The sequence below is a fragment of the Leopardus geoffroyi genome, chromosome E3 (genome assembly GCF_018350155.1).
Source record: "Leopardus geoffroyi isolate Oge1 chromosome E3, O.geoffroyi_Oge1_pat1.0, whole genome shotgun sequence".
Taxonomy (NCBI): domain Eukaryota; kingdom Metazoa; phylum Chordata; class Mammalia; order Carnivora; family Felidae; genus Leopardus; species Leopardus geoffroyi.
Genome location: NC_059340.1, coordinates 39,156,044 through 39,174,914, shown reverse-complemented (window position 1 = coordinate 39,174,914; position 18,871 = coordinate 39,156,044). Strand labels below are relative to the sequence as shown.

At 47.4% G+C, this 18,871-nt stretch overlaps 1 protein-coding gene across 8 annotated transcripts; it reads left to right on the top strand.

The window, feature by feature from the left end:
- Positions 1–778: 778 nt before the first annotated feature.
- LOC123589586 (zinc finger protein 75A) lies at positions 779–14,818 on the top strand. Of its 8 annotated transcripts, none has more exons than XM_045461894.1 (7): positions 779–908; positions 2,491–3,009; positions 4,172–4,337; positions 4,969–5,060; positions 5,336–5,462; positions 6,526–6,617; positions 6,998–7,656. In XM_045461894.1, exons 2-7 carry the CDS (start codon positions 2,602–2,604, stop codon positions 7,151–7,153), a joined length of 1,041 nt encoding a protein of 346 aa, XP_045317850.1. In that variant the 5' UTR covers positions 779–908; positions 2,491–2,601; the 3' UTR covers positions 7,154–7,656. The 8 variants fall into 8 exon arrangements, with proteins under 8 accessions (XP_045317850.1, XP_045317854.1, XP_045317851.1 ...); XM_045461898.1 differs by having other exon boundaries at positions 6,909–7,102; XM_045461892.1 differs by lacking the exons at positions 6,526–6,617; positions 6,998–7,656 and adding exons at positions 9,032–9,142; positions 9,317–12,449 and having other exon boundaries at positions 782–908; positions 4,172–4,277.
- Positions 14,819–18,871: the final 4,053 nt, after the last annotated feature.

Below are 18,871 nucleotides of genomic sequence, written 5' to 3'. Positions count from 1 at the left end.
CCGGCTGCACGTCGTGCGCCTAGTAAGTAACCCGCTGCCTGGTGAAGGCTGACGCTACAAGAGCCCCGATGATTAGGAGACAGCGACACCTCGAAATACTGCGATCCTGAAAGCTGGGATTCACGAACTCCGAACTCTCCGTGGAACGAATGCCCATTTTACCCAGGCAACTCTGGCAGAGACTGCAGGGGAGGCCAGATGAGAAGGGGGTTCGCAGCCTCCAGGGAGCATGCCGTAGCGGACAGGCGGGAGCCAGGACCGCAGGGGCCCCAAATCCCAGCCTAGGGGCTCTGGTCGGTCACCTGTGGGGCCCAGGCCGAGCCGCGCCTCCATTTCCCGGTCAGGGACAACTATACACATGGATCCCGTTTCACAGGCTGAAACCTACCTCACGAGGAAAACGTAATCGTCGTGGGGGACGCGCGGCCCAGAAAAGGGACGAGCCCTCTGGGGGCCGCCGATCGTGACCCGGACGGAAGCCCCGGGAAGGCCGGGGACCCCGCGCGCGCAGGGGCGACCACCCTCGCCGGGAGGGGCTCCCGGGCACCGGGCGCCGCCGGGTGCGCAGCGCCTCCCGGAGCGGCGACGCGAGGCGGCGACAGCCGCTCGCCGAGCCGCGCACAGGCCCCTCTAGGCCGCGGCGGGCCGGGACACTCGGTAGCATTAACTCTTTCCCGCCGCCAGGGCTGCACCGGGCGGAAGGCCGCCTCCTCTGCGCGAGGCCCGGGCCCGCGGCGCGGCTGCTCGGAGCCCCTCCCCCGGAAGCGCGTCACTCCGCTTCCGGCCGGAGCGCGGGGTCGAATGGGCGGCAGGCGGCGACGGGGGCCGGAGGGCGTGTGCTGAGGTCTGGCCTGTGCCTCGCGGGGCCCGCCTCTGAGCGGCGCGGGGCGGAGGGCGGCGACCCGCAGGTGAGCCCGGGGCGGGGGGAGCGTCGGTCCCGGAGCTCCCGAGGGACACCGGTCGCTGCGCGCCGGGCGGGGGCGAGACAGCCATTGTCCGAGGGCGGCGGCACTTTGCGGGCCCGGCGGCGGGAGCCTGACAGCCGGACCGTCTTGGGGAACTCCGCCGTCAGGCTCTAAAGGCCACGTCGCTGACCCCCCTTGCGCAGACGGTGCCGGGGCCGCGCTGGGACCCCGTCGGTCACCGGGGCGGGCCTTGTGGTCGCGGGCTTTCCGGCCGGGCGTCCAGAAGCGGGGCGGGCGCGCAGCCGGCTTTCCCGCCTCGGGGGCCGGTGTCTCACCGGGCGCCGGGCACCCGGTTGGTGCAGCCTCGGAGACGGCTGCTTGTGCGGGTGCCGAGCTTGGGCAGCGTCCTCGTGCCTGCTGAGCATGCTGGGCAGCCGGGAGCCGTCCACGGGGGAGTACCGTGGCTTCCGGGACGAATTTGGGTGCCGTTCCCGCGGGATCGCTCAGGGAAAGCGAGGCTCCCGAGACCGTGCTCAGCCTCGCCCGGAGGTCTCAGTGACCGTGGAAGAAAGGGCAGGTGGGCTGAAGGGTCACCCGCATCACCCCCAGCTCCCCTCCTCTCCTCTTTTACGACTTTGTCTTTGGAGAAACATTTTGTAAGCAAAGGTCCGCCGTTACTGTTCTGGGTGAAGTAGGGAGAGATTTAAAAATGCAGGAACGAATCGCGTGCACGGTGCGTGCCCTTTTACAGTTCTTGCAAAGAGGTGCCGAAGGAGAGTGTTGAGCATCTAGTTGCTTAATTGGGGGATGCTAAGGCTCCTTTTTCCCTAATGACTTTCCTTCTCTGGTGTCGCTTCTCTGTCCCAGGTCTCCTGCCAGTAGGCATACCGTGGAATTGAGAAGGTGGAATGTTCCACGCAGTGTGGGCTTCCATCTTCACGACAGCATGAAGGGTGAGAGAGGTTGTACCCCCTTACTATAGACAGGAGACCGGGGTGACACGTTAAGATTGAAGAGAAACTCAGAATGTTCCCCGAATGGCCCCTTGGCATGGGGAAGGTGGGGTAGGAAGCACGAGAGTGAAATCTTTGGACAAGCTCCTTGCAGCCAGAAGCTGTAAGTGTTCTCACTGTCCAACCTTTCCTGAATTGTGAGCATTTTTAGGAAGGCCAAGCCCTCAGTGGACGTTTGTCTCTCAACGAGCTGTGCCTTATTTCACCTGAATAATAGGAGACAAAGGGTCTGGCCGTGGATTTTTAAATTTTTTAAATATTTATTTTTTTTTGAGAGAAACACATGCACGGAGTGAGAGCTGGAGACACAGAATCCAAAGCAAGCTCCAGGCTCTGAGCTGTCAGCACAGAGCCCTACAGGGGGTCCTGACCCAAGAACTTTGAGATCATGACCTGAGCTGAAGTTGGAGGCTTAACTGACTGAGCCACCCAGGTGCCCTTGGCAGTGGATTTTTTAAAGGGAAAGCAAGGCAGGATTTTTCTGTTCATTTGTCTGTTGTTATGAATAGGAGATAACAAAGTTCTTGTGACACTCTCACTGATGTGCACCTTTTTTCTGTTCACTACTCTAGGACGAAGATCGTTTTATTGATTTTGCTCCAGAGCCGACTGGGCCTCGTTTGCCAAAGGTGGTGCTGGCGGGGTGTCCAACACAGGAGTAAAACTGTTCCTACAGCAGAGTAATGATGGTAGATCTGAAGGTGGCTGACTGTTTGAGCCCTCAGATCAGGGCTCTGTGGGAGTGCAAGGGACCTGAGATAGAGAGTTCCGGTCACATTAAGAAGTACACCCCACAAACGGACAGGCTCAGTCCAGAAAGCTGTCGCGAGCACTTCCGGAACTTCCACTATCATGACGCCCCCGGACCTCGTGAAGTTGTTGGCCAGCTTCAGGAATTATGCCGTCAGTGGCTGAGGCCTGAGATCCACTCAAAAGAGCAGATCCTGGAACTGCTTGTGCTAGAACAGTTTGTGACCATTCTGCCCACGGACACCCAGAGCCGGATAAGGAAGGACCATCTACAAAGCATTGAGGAGGCCGTGACCCTGGTAGAACACTTGGAGAGGGAATCTGGTCAAACGAGGAATAGGGTGAGAAGAAAGATTCCTGATTCCCGTGATGAAATAGGGTGAAAGTGGATTTGGGTGGGGGCACTTCATTGAGAAATAAGGTGAATTAGGTCACTGTTCCATTGTTCCTTTAGAACAACTGAGGCAAAGCCTGAAACCACAGACCCACAGCAGTAGTCTCAGGTTTCACAGATACTTTCCTGGCCTTCCAGAACGACCGCATTTGTGATCTATAGAGCCAGGGTGAATGGAGAGTCATAAGCCTAGTATGGCTTGCCTAAGGACATGGGTTTTGAGTTACAAATGAATAAAAGGAAATAAGGAGTTGGAGAGGAAGGGGAGGACCTGAAAAAGGGAGAACACTTAGAAACGAAAAATTGAGTGGAGATAGTAAAGAGAAGGAAAACCCAAACAACGAAGGAAGAGTGCAGAGGGAGAGAAAAGGAGGCAGAAAAAAGGGAAACCGATTTGGAAATCCTAGCAGAGTAGCTGAGAGGAGAGAGACATTGAGAGATACTGCCCTCTGATTCAAATGAGAGAGCCTCCACGGCGCCCTCCGCAGTTGGTCTTTGGCTCTGCTGGTTCGTGGGAATCCAGGGTGTGTTCTTAGCCACGTGGCAGAACACCAGCTGGCGTCAGGCCAACTGGGAAGAAGACACAGGCAGGCATATGTGTGGTGCCAGAAATCATCTGGAGGTAGGTTGGAGCCAAACTCTCTTCCCCTCTCTTTTCCCATTTCGTCCCCCATTCTCTGAAAGCCTTTCCTGGCCATGGGGATAATCTGGTTGGTGAGACAGTTTTCTTTGTTCTTTAATCTTTTGAGAGAATGAGAAGACAGAGAAACATTAAGCAGGGATCAAAGTCAAGAGAGAAGGTCTGTCAAAGTAGCATGATAACAGGTGGCCTATGTGGTCTGAGTTGCACTGTGTTTGGAGGGGGGGGCCTGCTGTGGTGGAGGGCTAGCGTGAGCCACATTTCTTTTCCTTTTATCCCAATATTGCCACATTTTGTGGAGAATTCTTTTTGAAAAATTGGTCGCCCGTTATTTCTTTAAGCCTTTTTGTCATTTCCTTTAGTGTTGTATATCTTCTACCATCTGGACTGTTCACTTTTTCCTCCTTCTACAATCAACCCCAAAACCAAAGATAACTTTTGTGGTAACAGAGGTGGGGATTATTTCTAGGTTGCCATCCAAGAGCTTGGAAAGGAGGCAGTGCTCTTGAGAGAAACAGCAGAGTCCCAGCCAGTGGGCCTGGCCCAGGATGAAGAATTCTGGAATACACACCAAGGTTTGCAAGAACAGCTGAGCGGGAATACTCATAAAGAATCTGAGCCTGTATGTGAGAGGGGTAAGGCACATCATGATAATTCCCTTATTGGGATCTATGATAAGAGTTTATTGAACCAGAACATTGTGAGCATTTTCTGGGTGCCCAGCTATGTGGATGGGCGGATTCAGCCACGTAGCAATTATGATGTCCCCTAGATGGCAGTAGAGCACCAGCTGTGGGTGAATTTGGGGGTTGGCCCAGGATACAGAAACATCCAGACTACAGAACCCTGGTAATAACACCAAATACTCTGTTCTTTAGAAAGCAATGGTAGAATACGAACACACTTTTGTACCAGGAGACAAATAAATGCTAAAGAAAAAAATAGATCTATTGTACACCGGGTATCTTGAGTACTTCATTTTCAAATATGTTTACCTTTGCCTAAGTGAGAACAATTTACACCGTGAGGGGAAAAAAGGTTTTTCTTACATTTATTCATTCTCGAAGGCTGAGGAACCTATTCTAGTGGCCGGTAGATGCTTAGCTCTTGTATATGATGATGAGACCACTCCAGGGCACCACATATACTTGCAAGGCTGTCCTGTCTCTGCTGAAAGAATCGGGATCATCTGTATTTTAGAAATGAGCTGAGGATGTTTATAGACAAAAGCAAGAGAGATTTCCCCTGGCTCTTTTCCACCCACAGCTGTGCCTGTTCACCAGATCTTAGCCTTTTCTGAGAAGACAAACACCAAAGACTGGACAGTGGCCCCTGAGCTCGTCTTGCCTGAGTCCCAGGTGAGCTGTGCAGTCCAGCCATTGAGGGCTGCCTTTCCCCAGGCCCATGACCCACACTGCCCAGCTCACAGGCATGTTAGCCCCAGTGTTCTCCCTGTGAAAATGAGCACCTCTGAGTCTGTTGCTGATCTATTGCCCTTTTTCTTTTCACCCTCTCACTTTAAAAAATATCAAATGCTGTTAATTCTCTCAGTGCCCAGGGTCTACCATGGGCCAGATGGTAGGGCTGCTTCTCTAGTGGCAAGTACTGAGCTGAAGCCCATTCTCTTCTTTAGAGCTTGTTGACATTTGAAGAAGTGGCCATGTATTTTTCCCAGGAAGAATGGGAGTTACTGGATCCCACTCAGAAGGCCCTCTACAATGATGTAATGCGGGAAAACTATGAGACTGTCATCTCTCTAGGTAAAGAATCTCCCTCTCCCGTTGGGTAAAAGTTGAGTAGTCTGTCATGTTCCTGGCTTACTAGGAACGGACTTCAGTGAGAGGCTGTGTTCCAGTAACCGGTTGTTTCTCAACTAGATGGTGTGAGCAGGGAAAGGCATATCCAGATCACCTGGAGAGCCTTTTCCAAATGCCTATGCTCATTCCTTACCCTAAAATTCGTGATTGCTCCCTGCCGTCTCTCCTAAGCTGCTTTTCTTTTGTCTTTCCCATCTCCGTAAAGAGCAGCACTACTCACCCAATACTTGAGGCCAGAACATTTGTGTTCATCCTTTACTCTGATCTTGTTCTCTTGCCGTACAACTGATGTATCCATGTCCTCGGGCTCCGCACATCAAGTACAGCCCGAGTCTGACTGTTAGCATCTTGGTCTCATCCAGGGGAATGTGTAACCAGGCTTACCTCAGTACTTCCTAACTGGCTCCTTCTGCCACTGCTCTTAGCCTTCCACAATCTACTTTGCACGCAGCAGCCAAATTTTTAAAGAACTTGATCAGATCATGAGATTACCCTGTTTAAAATGTTGAGATGATTTCTCACACGTTTAGAACAAAACCCAAGTTCTTTGCCAAGGTACCAGGAGCCTCCAAGATCTAGCACCCGTTCATCCGCCACTCGTGCCCTTGCTCAGCCCTCTTTATCTACACTGATCTTGGTGTTTCTTGAACTCACCACGTTCTTTTTTACTTTCCCCTTTCCATTCCTTGGCACTGGACTGAGTTCTGCAATTGTAAACCTCTAGTTTTGGCCTAATTTTGAACCATTTATGACATAAGGGGAAAAAACATTTCCTTTTATTGCTTTCACTCATCCAACCAAAGATCGTCAACTGGGGAACTTGTTGTAGAAGCCGGTAGGTGTTCAGTTCTTGTGTCCAGTCAGAAGGCCACTTCTAGGTAACAGGCAACAGTTTTAAAAGTATCACATCTCTGATGAAAGAATCAGGATTGTCTGTCTTTTAGCAATAAGCTAAGGATGTTCATAGTAGTGAGAGACATTTCTTCTGGCTCTTTTCCACCCACAGCTGTGCCTGCTCACCAGATCCTAGCCTTTCCTGAGCAGACAATCACCAAAGACTGGACAGTGGCCCCTGAGCTCGTCTTGCCTGAGTCCCAGGTGAGCTGTGCAGTCCAGCCATTGAGGGCTGCCTTTCCCCGGGCCCATGACCCACATGCCCTGCAGGTGCTCACAGGCGCCAGTGTTCTTCCTGGGAACCAGGCTCTTCCTACTCTCTTGCTGATCCTTTTGCCTCTTTCCTTTCTCCCCTTTGACTTAAAAAAAAAAAAAAAAAAAAATATATATATATATATATATGTATGTATATATATATATATATATATATATATATATATATATATATATATGTATATATGTACGTATACTTATGTTGGCTCTTATTTCGTTCAGTGCCTGACCTAACATGTAGTTCATGGACTGGATGGAAGGGCTGCTTCTCTAGTGGCAAGTACTGAGCTGAAGCCCGTTGTCTTCTTTAGAGCTTGTTGACATTTGAAGAAGTGGCCATGTATTTTTCCCAGGAAGAATGGGAGTTCCTGGATCCCACTCAGGAGGCCCTCTACAATGATGTAATGCGGGAAAACTATGAGACAGTCATCTCTCTAGGTAAAGAATCTCCGTTTCCCATTGGGTAGAAATTAAGTAAACTGTCATATTCGCTGCTTACTCGGAATGTACTCCTGCGAGAGGCTCTGTTCTAGTGACTGGTTGTTTCTCAACCAGATGGTGTATGGGCAGGGGAAAGGTGCATCCGGATCACCTGGGAGCTTTGTCCATGTGTTCATACACTGTCTAGATTTCTTGATTGATTTTTTTTCTTTTTCCCCCAAATCTGTTCCTGTCCTATTTTTCTCAACTTAGTAAAGAGCATTTACCCCGTTCCTCAGAGGTAGGAACATATAGTCATTCTTTACTGTGATCTTGCCACCATATCCCATTTTATCGCATCACTGTCTTGTGGCTCAACCTTCACAGTGTAGCCTGAGTACAACCACATCTCATTCCCTTGTGCTCTTAGCTTCCTGGTTTAAGCTAGGAGCATGTCTAACCAGACTGACCTTGGTACTTTCTGACTGGTACGCCAGCCACCATTCTTGCCCTCCCACTCTGTGTTTTCCACACAGCAGCCAGAATCTTTGAAAAACTGATCAAATCATGACATTTCCCGTGTCAGCACCTTATAATGACTTATCATCACGTTCAGAATAAAATCCAAACCTTACTGAAGTGCTTATTCGGATCCTCCAGGATCTGACCCTACTCACCTCCCTGCCCTCGTCTCCTGCCACTTGTGCCCTTGCTCAGGCCTCTTGATCCTCACTGATCTCTCTGTTTCTTGAACTTGCTACGCACATTTCTACCTTCCCCTTTTCTCTGCCTGGCACATTTTGTGCCACATACTAAATCTCTCCCTTTTACCTTTCTGGTCTAATATCACTTTCTCAAAGAGGCCTTCCATACGACCTCATCTCAAATAGCTTCAGAGAAGCAGAATCTTTTTTTTTTTTTTAAATAAAGTTTATTTATTTTGAGAGAGAGCACACACGTGAGTGGGAGAAGGGCAGAGAGAGAGGGAATCCCAAGCAGGCTCCACTGTGTAGCGTAGAGTCTGATGCAGGGCTTGATGTCACAAACAGTGAGATCATGATCTGAGCCAAAATCAAGAGACGGATGCTTAACCAACTGAGCCACCCAGGTGCCCCAGAGAAGCAGACTCTTAAATGCTGAGTTATTCTGCTTTAGTTTTGTTCAAAACTTTTATGACGTGCTGACCGCTTTGTTTATTGCTGTTTGCTTGTCTCGTTCTCCCAGTAGAAGGTAAGCTCCATGAGACCGGGGTGCTTTGACTTACTCACCACTGTATCATCAGCCCAAGGAGAGTGCCTGGCACACGACAGGCAGTCAGTACACATTGCCTGAATGACCGAGTGATGCATACTTCCCGGTTTGGCAATGTATAATTAGAAAAGTTTCACTGAGGGATTCTGGTCTGTTTCTTCCACGTGGACAAGAACCGGTGAACGCTAAGAGTGGGAAAAAGCTTCCCTACCCGGTGCGTGGTGCTCAAGAGCTACGTAAACACTTACTGTTCCCATGACGGGAATCACTGGTGCGTGTGATAACGCAGCCCACCGCCCTTCGCCGGGCTCTGCCAGACTTGGGCCGATCCTAAAGAATTAATAGAACGAATCTGTATTCCCTGCAGCCTCTCGGGCTTGGTGCCATCTTGTTTAATACGGGGCGGTCTCGGTGGCGGGAGAGGGGCGTTGTGGATGGATTCCCACGCCCTTTCGCCTCTCCGTGGAGCCAGCTTAGGTTTATTTCCCCGTGTCCACTTGTGTACCACCCACAGATGGAGGACCATGTTAACCTGATAGCGGGTGTGAGAATCTACCCGTGTGACCCTTGGGTTAAAGCGCTGTAAACTGCCCTTTACTCTTCCTGGAGTCGTATGGAGTCGGTGGACCTTTGTCGAGTTGCCAGTCCTTGATCTCACTTTTTGCATTTCACAGCATTGTTTGTGCTCCCCAAACCTAAGGTGATCTCGTATCTAGAGCAAGGGGAAGAGCCATGGGTTCAAGGGTCCACGGAGCTCAAGGACAGTCCTGGAGAGCTGCCTACAGGTAAATACACCATGGGACAGGATGAATGCCTTGATAGCAACCTTTGCAGGGCTTAACATTTTAAATTCTGTCTATCTGTATTTTGTAGTCAATGATCATTGGATTTTCCTCTCCATTCCTGTAGTTGTTTTGCTCTGCTGTGCAGTGGGCTGACTGTTACGTTTATTCTGACAGGAATAAAGCTCAAAAGTGACACTGAAAACCGTCAGCCTATACGTGTTTCTGATTTAGAAATACAAGCACCAGGAGACATAGTATCAAAAAAGGCCCGAGCAAAAGTTCCCCAGAAAACAACAGGCAAAGAAAACCATGGTGATACACACAGGATAGGGAAGTGGCATCGAGATTTTCCTGTGAAGAAAAAAAAGAAACTTTCAAGCTGGAAACAAGAGTTGCTGAAACTTATGGATCTTCACAAGAAAGCCCGTGCTGGAGAGAAGCCATTTAAGTGCCAAGAATGTGGGAAAAGCTTCAGAGTTAGCTCTGACCTTATTAAGCACCAAAGAATTCACACTGAAGAGAAACCGTATAAATGTCAACAGTGTGATAAGAGGTTTAGATGGAGTTCAGATCTTAATAAGCACTTAACAACACATCAAGGAATAAAACCATACAAATGCTCCTGGTGTGGGAAAAGCTTCAGTCAAAATACAAATCTACACACACACCAAAGAACTCACACTGGAGAGAAGCCCTTTACATGTTATGAATGTGGAAAAAAATTCAGTCAGAACTCCCACCTTATTAAGCATCGGAGAACCCACACAGGTGAGCAGCCATATAGTTGCAGCACCTGCAGGAGAAACTTCAGCAGGCGGTCAAGCCTCCTTAGACACCAGAAACTTCACCGCTGACCGGAAGTTCATCTTGTGTCCTCAGCATGAAGAAATTCACCAAGTAGAGGTTGACCTTGACATTTATGAAAAAATACAAAATTGTGAAGCACGAGTAATTCTTCATCGGTGGAAAAATTGATAAAAACATATTTCACAGAAAGGAATCAAGGTTGACTCTGCAGGGATCTCTATAAGTAGTTTTGTACTACTTACATTTTTACACTTGACCTTCTGGGAATTCCTTAGTAAGAAAGGTATTGAAGAAAACATTCTCAGTTCGGGAAACGTTTTGCAATAGTATCTGGCAAAGTAACAAAGCCAGCTTTAATTAGCAGATGCGCCCATGACTCCGTCTTCTGTGATCGCAGAGGGTAAATTCTATTGATTTTGCTTTGAATTCCCAGTCACTTTTAAACACATATAACAGAAACATTTCTAGCACGGTCTCCCAAAAGAAAAAGCAATAACCTGCTTATTTAATTGCCTTCAGTTGCCTTCAAGGTAGTTGACTTAACAATTTTAAGTCCTGTGTGGGGAAAAATGAGTTCTGTTGTCAAGTTTTCCAAGAACTAAATTGGATTTTCTTCCTTTCCCTTGTCATTGGTCACTTCCCAGAGTTGGACATCACTTGAGTTCCTTCCTGAACATTTTAGCAACTTTAGCTCTTGAATCCTTTAGGCGCCAGTTTTACTGTGATGAAATGCTATTTACTTCACCACTAGTGAATCTGCCAGGTAAATTAATAATGCACTATCTTATACCTCATTGGTGGTGTTTGAAAAAAAGATAAACATCTCTAATGAGATCATATGAAAACGGGTTGGAATGTTTAGCCATGGATTGTGTATGACATGTAAAGATATTTCTGCAGTAAAATAAACTAGTCCTTATAATCTCAGTATGATGAAGCATAAAAATTAGCACTTTCTTGAAGCCTAAAGAAAATTAATGAAAGTTCGGGATGAACTTCTCAGGTTTTTTTAATTTGCTCTGTACTTTGGCTTTTGTTTTTAAGAACAAACTAGAACTAGAATGTGTGCTCTAGGCAGGATGTGGTTCACTGGGTATGGCGGAAGATAGGGTTCCCAAGAGAAAACGTTTGGGAACTGATGCTGACTGGTGGGTAAGAATGGGTGAATCCACATCCACGTTGGATGGATCTCTTAAACTGTAAACTATTACTAAGCAGGTAGGGTATATATGTCTCTGTTTTGTGCACAGCATCTAACAACAGCCTTGGGTGATACATGATAGACGGCTGAAAATCTCTATAGGCTGTGGATCTTCTTAGAGCTCTTATCTACAACAACTCTCATGTATTCCCATTAGAGCTTTTAGGTGGTGTCAGGAAAGAGGTCAAATGATTTCTTCTAAATACCTTATAAATAAGGAAGTTCAGGTTCGGATACCCTATGGCTAGTGAGTCTGTGGGTTGTCACTTGGTTGCATGAGTCAGGCCTGAAGGTAGGATTTGCAGGATGGATGTGTGTGTTATCCCTCCAGGGCCAGACTGGATGATGTGTTGTGTCTGTTTCTAGCTTATAAGACATTCCTGTGGCTTGATTCGTTACTGAAACACTTAAGTCTCCATGTCCTCTGTGAAAGAGAGAAAACTGTGTTTCAACTCAGGGTTATTCTGGGGATTAGAGGGGCTGGTGAAGGAAAAGCACCCCACAGCTTGGTCAGTAGTAGATGCTCACCGTGCGTTTCTTTCCCTTTCCCCTGCTCCCCATGATATGCTGGGCAGACTGACTACACTTAGGAAGCAGGTGCATTTATGGCTATTGGCAACTCCTTTGAGGAGTTGAGCGCTGCTGGTGGTGATAGTGCTTAGCTGCTTTGGTCTTTGACTCCAGTGCTTTATGGTTTAAGTCTCATGATGGTCTGGCACCCTCAATGAGACTTTATTTTCTTCAAGATGATTCAAATAGGATTTCATAAGCACAGCCAGCTCTGAAGCTCCCATCTGCATAGCTGTTACCCAACGCCCTCATCCTTCGACTACTGGTACTGTGTCATCCCGGGACACATGTGGACATCTTCCTGGTGCTACATTCATTCACTTTGATGGGGATCTCTTATGGGCCCAGGCACCGTTCTAGACTGAGAAGATAGTAGTGAACAAAAGAGCTGGAAATCCACTCTCACGGGACTCGTATTCTAGTGAAGAGTAGAGAGAGTGATTGTGGTTTTCTGCTACTTGAAGTTAGGGTCACGAGGTAGTTTTGGGTAATGGGTTGTGAGCAGAAGCCTCACTTGTGGGCTGAAGCCTTTCATTGTTGGTGCAAGACTCGATAGTGCTCTTCTGCGTCAATCGTGGAAGCCCACACAGGAAGGGGCCACAGGGTCAAAGTAGTCTGGGGCTGAGCGCCGCGCCCCCTGGCCCCTTGGTGAGGAGCTGTTCTGGAGCATGGCCCAGACCCGTGATGGACTTTATGGGAATGAGAAATAAACTTTTGTTAAACCACTGAGGTGTTGGTGTCGTGTGTTTCTGCAGCATAACCTAGCTCATACAAATAGAGGCAGCTATCTACTAGAGCTGCGGAACCTTTTCTGTGGTGTTCATGTGGACTTTGACCCTAACCCTAACCCTCAACAGAAATCTGCCTTCCTTTGAGCCAATGTAACACTGGTGGGCACGATGAGGAGCTTACATGACTAGCTGATAGGAAAGAAGGACTGATTTCTTACCTGAGACAATCCAGGTTGGTCATTTTTTCTTTTTAAAAAATTTTTTAAAAACGTTTATTTGTTTTTGAGAGAGAGAGAGAGTGCAAGCAGGGGAGGGGCAGAGAGAGAGGGAAACACAGAATCTGAAGCAGGCTCCAGGTTCTGAGCTGTCAGCACAGAGCCTGACACAGGGCTTGAATCCACAAACGAGGAGATCATGACCTGAGCCGAAGTTGCACGCTTAACCAACTGAACCACCCAGGCACTCCTAGGTTGGTCATTTTTTCAAGTGGACAAGGCAGCCATCTCTCCCTGCCTCTCTGGCTTCTCCCCTATCCTCGCTCTCTGTTCCCCTGTGCTCCAATGTTTATGTGCATAAGATACGTTTCTGTCGATCGATGGGCTACAGAGAGAGGATGGGTTGCCTTTCATTTCTCATGTGAGTGCAGTATACATTAAGGAGTCGTTTGGTAACTACCCCTTGCATATCTTAGGTGAGTCTTGTGTCAAAAGACACGCAACCTAGGGCAGAAGCAAATTTGCCCTGATTGGTGTACAGAGGAAGGTGGCTGCCCTCTTGGACTAAGGTGATAGTTGGGAAGAAGGTTGTGCAGAAAAGCAGAAGCAGGACCTTCCATTTGAGGAGTGAGAAGCCTCTGTGCGGAATGTCTCCTTGGCCAATTACCAGCTGTACAGTGTTCCAGAAGTCCATATGTGGGGTGGACAAAAGGACATTGGGAGAAGGAATTTCTATTCGTCACAGGGTTGAGCACCGATTACCAAAAATGCAACAGAAAATCAAAATTAGGTTGGGTTCAAGATGAAGTGGGACACACAACCTTAGGTTTAGCCTCAAATGTTAGTATTACGGCTCTCAGAAATATAACCAAATGATTTTCGGACAGTCCAGAAGTTGTTGTGTTTCAGTTGGTTCAGGTCACAGCTTTATAATGGTTCCTTGCTTGGTTCTGCAAACTGGATCCAGCGCTTGGGTGGCTCAGTTGGCTAAGCGTCCGACTTCAGCTCAGGTCATGATTTCACAGTCTGTGAGTTCGAGCCCCGCGTCGTGCTCTGTGCTGACAGCTCAGAGCCTGGAGCCTGCTTCAGATTCTGCGGCTTCCTTTCTTTCTGCCCCTCTCCCACTCACACTCTGTATCTCTCTCTCAATAAAATAAAATAAATATTTTAAAAATTAAAAAATTATTTTAGGGGCGCCTGGGTGGCGCAGTCAGTTAAGCGTCCGACTTCAGCCAGGTCACGATCTCGCGGTCCGTGAGTTCGAGCCCCGCGTCGGGCTCTGGGCTGATGGCTCGCAGCCTGGAGCCTGTTTCCGATTCTGTGTCTCCCTCTCTCTGCCCCTCCCCCGTTCATGCTCTGTCTCTCTCTGTCCCAGAAATAAATAAACGTTGAAAAAATAAATAAATAAAAAATAAAAAATTATTTTATTTTTAAGTAATCTCTACACCCAACATGGGGCTTGAATTCAACCCTAAGATCAAGAGTCACATGCTCTTCTGACTGAGCCAGGCAGGAGCCCCATCACGTTTCTTTAGTCTTTGTCAGTCTGAAATGGTTCCTCAGTCTTTTATTGACATAAACAACATTGACCCTTTAAAGATCATTAGCCACTTATTTTATAAACATGCCTCAATTTGAGCTTCATGCTTCCTCATAATTAGATTCCAGTTTTGCCTCTCTGTCAGGAAACCACAGCAGTGATGTTGCCTTCTTTGTGTCCTATCAGGTGTTTCTACGGACTAAATTGGGTCCTTCCACCCCCAAATTCATACCTTGAAGCCCTGACCCCAATGTGACTGCCTTTGAAGATATGGCCTTTAGGAGTTAATTAGAGGTAGGTAATTAGTTGGGTGTCTAATCCGATAAAATTGGTGACCTTAGTAAATGAGGAAGAAAAGAAGAGACCTTTATCCACACCCACTCAGAAAATACCACATGTGAACAAAGTGTTCATCTGCAAGCCAGGAAAGAGCCTTCACCAGAAACCTAATCCTCCCAGAACCCGTATCTTTGACTTTCCAGCCTGTAGAAACATGGGAAAGTAAATTCCTGTTTAAGTCACTCTGTTTATGGTATTTTGTTATGGCAGCCTGAGCCAACTAAGATCATGTATGTTTCAATGTGTCCCATTGCTAATGACATTACTTGAATCATCTTAAGTGAAGATGCTGTCTGCCAGGCTCTTCCTGTATTTGATCTGTTCCTTTTATAATTAGTAACTTTAATGGTGAAGTAATTTGAAACCATGTAAATATCCTGTTACTAATGAAATTCAGTGTATGCATTTATTTACATGTTACAAAATCAAGGTTTCCTATTTTATTCAGTGGTTTGTAATGTATTACTATTATTATATTGTCTGCTATCTGATTAGTGGAAGTCCATTCAAACTTTTGTTTTTCTGACTTTTCCCCAAATTATTTGAGCACTTTTTCCTTTCTGGAGCCACAAGCTATTCGATGCTCATCTTGTATTATCCTTGCCCTAGCCCAGCCGTTTATCTCAAATGGTATTTAGGAGCCTATTTCTAGACCCTAAGTGTCCTTATTACTATTGGTAAGGTTATACATATCTCAAAGAGAGTATATTAACTTCTTTTGTTTTTCTGGTGGGAGAATTAGGGGACTGAGACAAGGAGAGTGAAGACATTAAATTTAAAAAGAGAGGTTTTTAAAAACAGTTTTTACTTGAAAAAAAAATTTTAATGCTTATTTATTTATTTTGGGAGAGAGAGCATGAGCAGGGGAAGGACAGAGAAGGAGACAGAATCTGAAGCAGGCTTCAGGCTCTCAGCTGTCAGCACACAGCCCGATGTGGGGCTCAAACCTATGAACCATGAGATCATGACCTGAGCTGAAGTCGGATGCTTAACCGACTGAGCCACCCAGGCACCCCTAAAAGTTTTTACTTATTTACTATGAGAGTGTGAGCAAGGGAGGGGCAAGGAGAGAGAGAGACAGAGAGAGAGAATCCCAAGCAAGCCCTGCTCTGTCAGGGCAGAGTCCGATGTCACCACCACAAGATCATGACCTGAGCTGGAATCACAAATCCCACACTTAATGGACTGAACCACCCAGATGCCTCAAAAGGGACGCTTCTCTTGCAGAAGATGCTTAGACCCCATTAACGTTGTGTCAGGCAAAAACCAAAAAGATGATCAGTGGGGGGACCCCTGTTAAAGCAATGTCCAATAATGAGAAGGGAATGCTCTCTGATTTTGATTTCCGTTTTCTGTGCTGTAGTCTCATTATTCTCAGGCGCCAGCGAAGCCTCATATGAACCCTCTTTTGAAAAACAAACCAAGAGTGTTGGGCCCAAGCTTTGTGTGTAGGGAGAAGCAGACAAGAAAGAGGGGAAACAGTTGACAAAGGGCCAAATGTGAAGGGTAGATGACTCAGAGCTGTACAGAGAACGAAATGACAAATGGCAATCAGGACAGGGAAAGCATCCCTAGAGAATGGGAGCAATACTTGAGGTCTCAGTTCCTAATTGTCTGAAGCATAATTTGTTGATCATGTATGAAAACATAGCAAATTTCATTAGGAATCAGGGGTTCAAGTGACAGCCAAAATGAAATACTGTTTTATTAATTCTGGTTGGTAGACATTTAAAAGACTGAAAATACCAAGAATTCATAATGATATGAAAACACCAGGAACTTTTTTTTTTTGAGGGGGGGGGTGTGGAGAGAGAGAGAGGAAGTGCAAGCAGGGGAGAGGGACAGAGGGAGAGAGAGGAGCCCGACCCAGGGCTTGATTCCATCACTCTGGTGTCATGACCTGCACTGAAATCAAGAGTCAGATGGTCGTCTGACTGAGCCACCCAGGTGCTCCCACTAGGAGCGATTTTTTTTAAGTTTATTTATTGTGAGGGCGACAGAGACAGCATGAGTGAAAGAGGGGCAGAGAGAAGGAGACAGAATCCTAAGCAGGCTCTGCACCGTCAACGTGGGGCCTGATGTGGGACTCGAACTCACAAAACCATGAGATCATGACTTGAGCCAAGACCAAGAGTCAGATGCTTAACTGACTGAGCCACCCAGGCGCCCCTGAACTAGCACTTTTTAAATACTGCTGGAGGAGGGGGATACTGGTACAACCGCTTCGGCATTATTTAGTAAAGTTGAGGATGTTACACACCAAAGACCTATTTCTCTGGGACACACCCTAGATAAAGTCTTAAAAAATACACCTGTTTACATGTACAATAATGTTCACGGCAGCATTGTTTATAATAAAATCCTGAAACAGCCCAAATGTCCACTAACAGAATAGATGAATGAATGTGGCAGTCATTTAGCGGATTATGATCCAGCAATAAAAATAAAGTAGAGCTATATGCACCTACTTGGATGAATATCACAAGTGAGATGTGTAGTGAAAAGTTACAGAAAAATGTGAACCACAAAAACTTCTGCAGCCATGCAAGAAGTTTTATGTCATTTGGATAATTACAAAAATGTTGATCCCAGAACACCAGAAAACTCGGAGACACACACGAATATACCGTAAGATTATAGGTGATTTTCTTTCTTTTTTTGTTCTGTCCCTCAACTCCTCTGAGAGCATTCTCTCGTCAGTGATAGCCACGGCCACAGATTGCCATCTGTTGGTCCTCCGCTGTGCTGTGGTCAAGCAGTGATGTGACTGCTTGAAATTGGCAACTCTGGCCTTGCAAAATGTTGTGTCAGTTTTATAATTTTTAAAATTGTATTTGTATTTCTTTGGGAGAGAGGGGGAGGAGCAGAGAGATAGGGAGGGGGAGAGAGAGAGAGAGAGAGAGAGAGAGAGAGAGAATGAATGAGAGAATGAGAGAGAATGAATCCCAAGCAGTCTTCACTCTCATCACAGAGTCCAATGCAGGGCTCGATCCCACAACTATGAGACCATGTCCTGGGCCGAAATCAAGAGTCAGGCTCTTCACCCACTGATTGACCACGGTGCCCCATGGCCTTGCAGAATGTTTTTGGTGACTCCCTATTTCAGATGCCTGCCACGCTATAGCTGTTCCTCTGTGAGCAGCACCATGGTTGATCATTTCCTTTATGACATGCCTGCCTGGATGAAGTTATATGTGGCCATAAAGGTCTCAATCATTGTGGAGTGAAGCCGGGCTGGAAACCAGATCTGCCTGTGGTCAGAGGCAGTGCTGTTTCCATTAAGCATCACTCTGTCATATGCCAGCCTGACTTGAACGGGAGAAGACATTTGTCCTGTTCTTGCTACACTAGGAGAATCAGGTAGAAATGAAGTCACATTCACCTCTTTCTCTTTCCAGACTACACTTTGTTACAGAGAGGCCTCCCTGGAGGTGATTCTTCCAGGTTGTTGGAACTGTTCACCATCAGTTGGGGGTGAATACCTCTGTATTGCTCACATTCTCTCAGATGGCCGATGGCAGATCGGACCCCTCCAAGGGGGTGGCAAGTTGGAGCTACCCCACCAGCTCTTGAGACTGCAGTTACTAGCAAGAGCTCGGCCTCAGGAGGCTTTCATCCAGCTCTGGGAACCCAGCTATTCACGGCAGCAGCCTGGGGTGCATTGGAGGAGAAGATTCTGGAGCTGAAGCAATTCCTGACCATTCTGCACGGGGCATCCAAGCCTGGGTGAGGGTGTGTCATCCAGAAAGCCTAAAGAAGGCAGTGACCCGGGTGCAGAATTTGGACTGAGAAGCTGGGGCATCACGGTGAGAAGGGGATTATGTAAAGAGAAAGTGAGATGAGGGACCTAGACTACCTAGGTGAGGGCACAGGCATCTGGGAGAAGCTGGAGAGACCTGATTATGCTGCTGCTTTTCTTTATTTTTTTTATTTTTTTAAATTTTTTTTTCAACGTTTATTTATTTTGGGGACAGAGAGAGACAGAGCATGAACGGGGGAGGGGCAGAGAGAGAGGGAGACACAGAATCGGAAACAGGCTTCAGGCTCTGAGCCATCAGCCCAGAGCGCGATGCGGGGCTCGAACTCACGGACCGTGAGATCGTGACCTGGCTGAAGTCGGACGCTTAACCGACTGCGCCACCCAGGCGCCCCGTCTTTATTTTTATTTGTTTAATGTTCGTTTATTTTTGAGAGAGAAACAGAGTGTGAGCGGGGGAGGGGCAGAGAGACAGGGAGATACAGAATCTGAAGCGGGCTCCAGGCTCCGAGCTGGCAACACAGAGCCCAAGAACCCTCTGCCCTCGGATGCAGGGACTGCATGCCCAG

Bases quoted from the DNA above. Each gene is read 5' to 3' on its own strand.
- LOC123589586 (XM_045461891.1), top strand. From the start codon at position 2,602: ATGATGGTAGATCTGAAGGTGGCTGACTGTTTGAGCCCTCAGATCAGG. The intron at 4,338-4,968 runs GTAAGGCACATC...TTCCACCCACAG, and splicing joins TGAGCCTGTATGTGAGAGGG to CTGTGCCTGTTCACCAGATC. The intron at 5,061-5,335 runs GTGAGCTGTGCA...TCTCTTCTTTAG, and splicing joins TCGTCTTGCCTGAGTCCCAG to AGCTTGTTGACATTTGAAGA.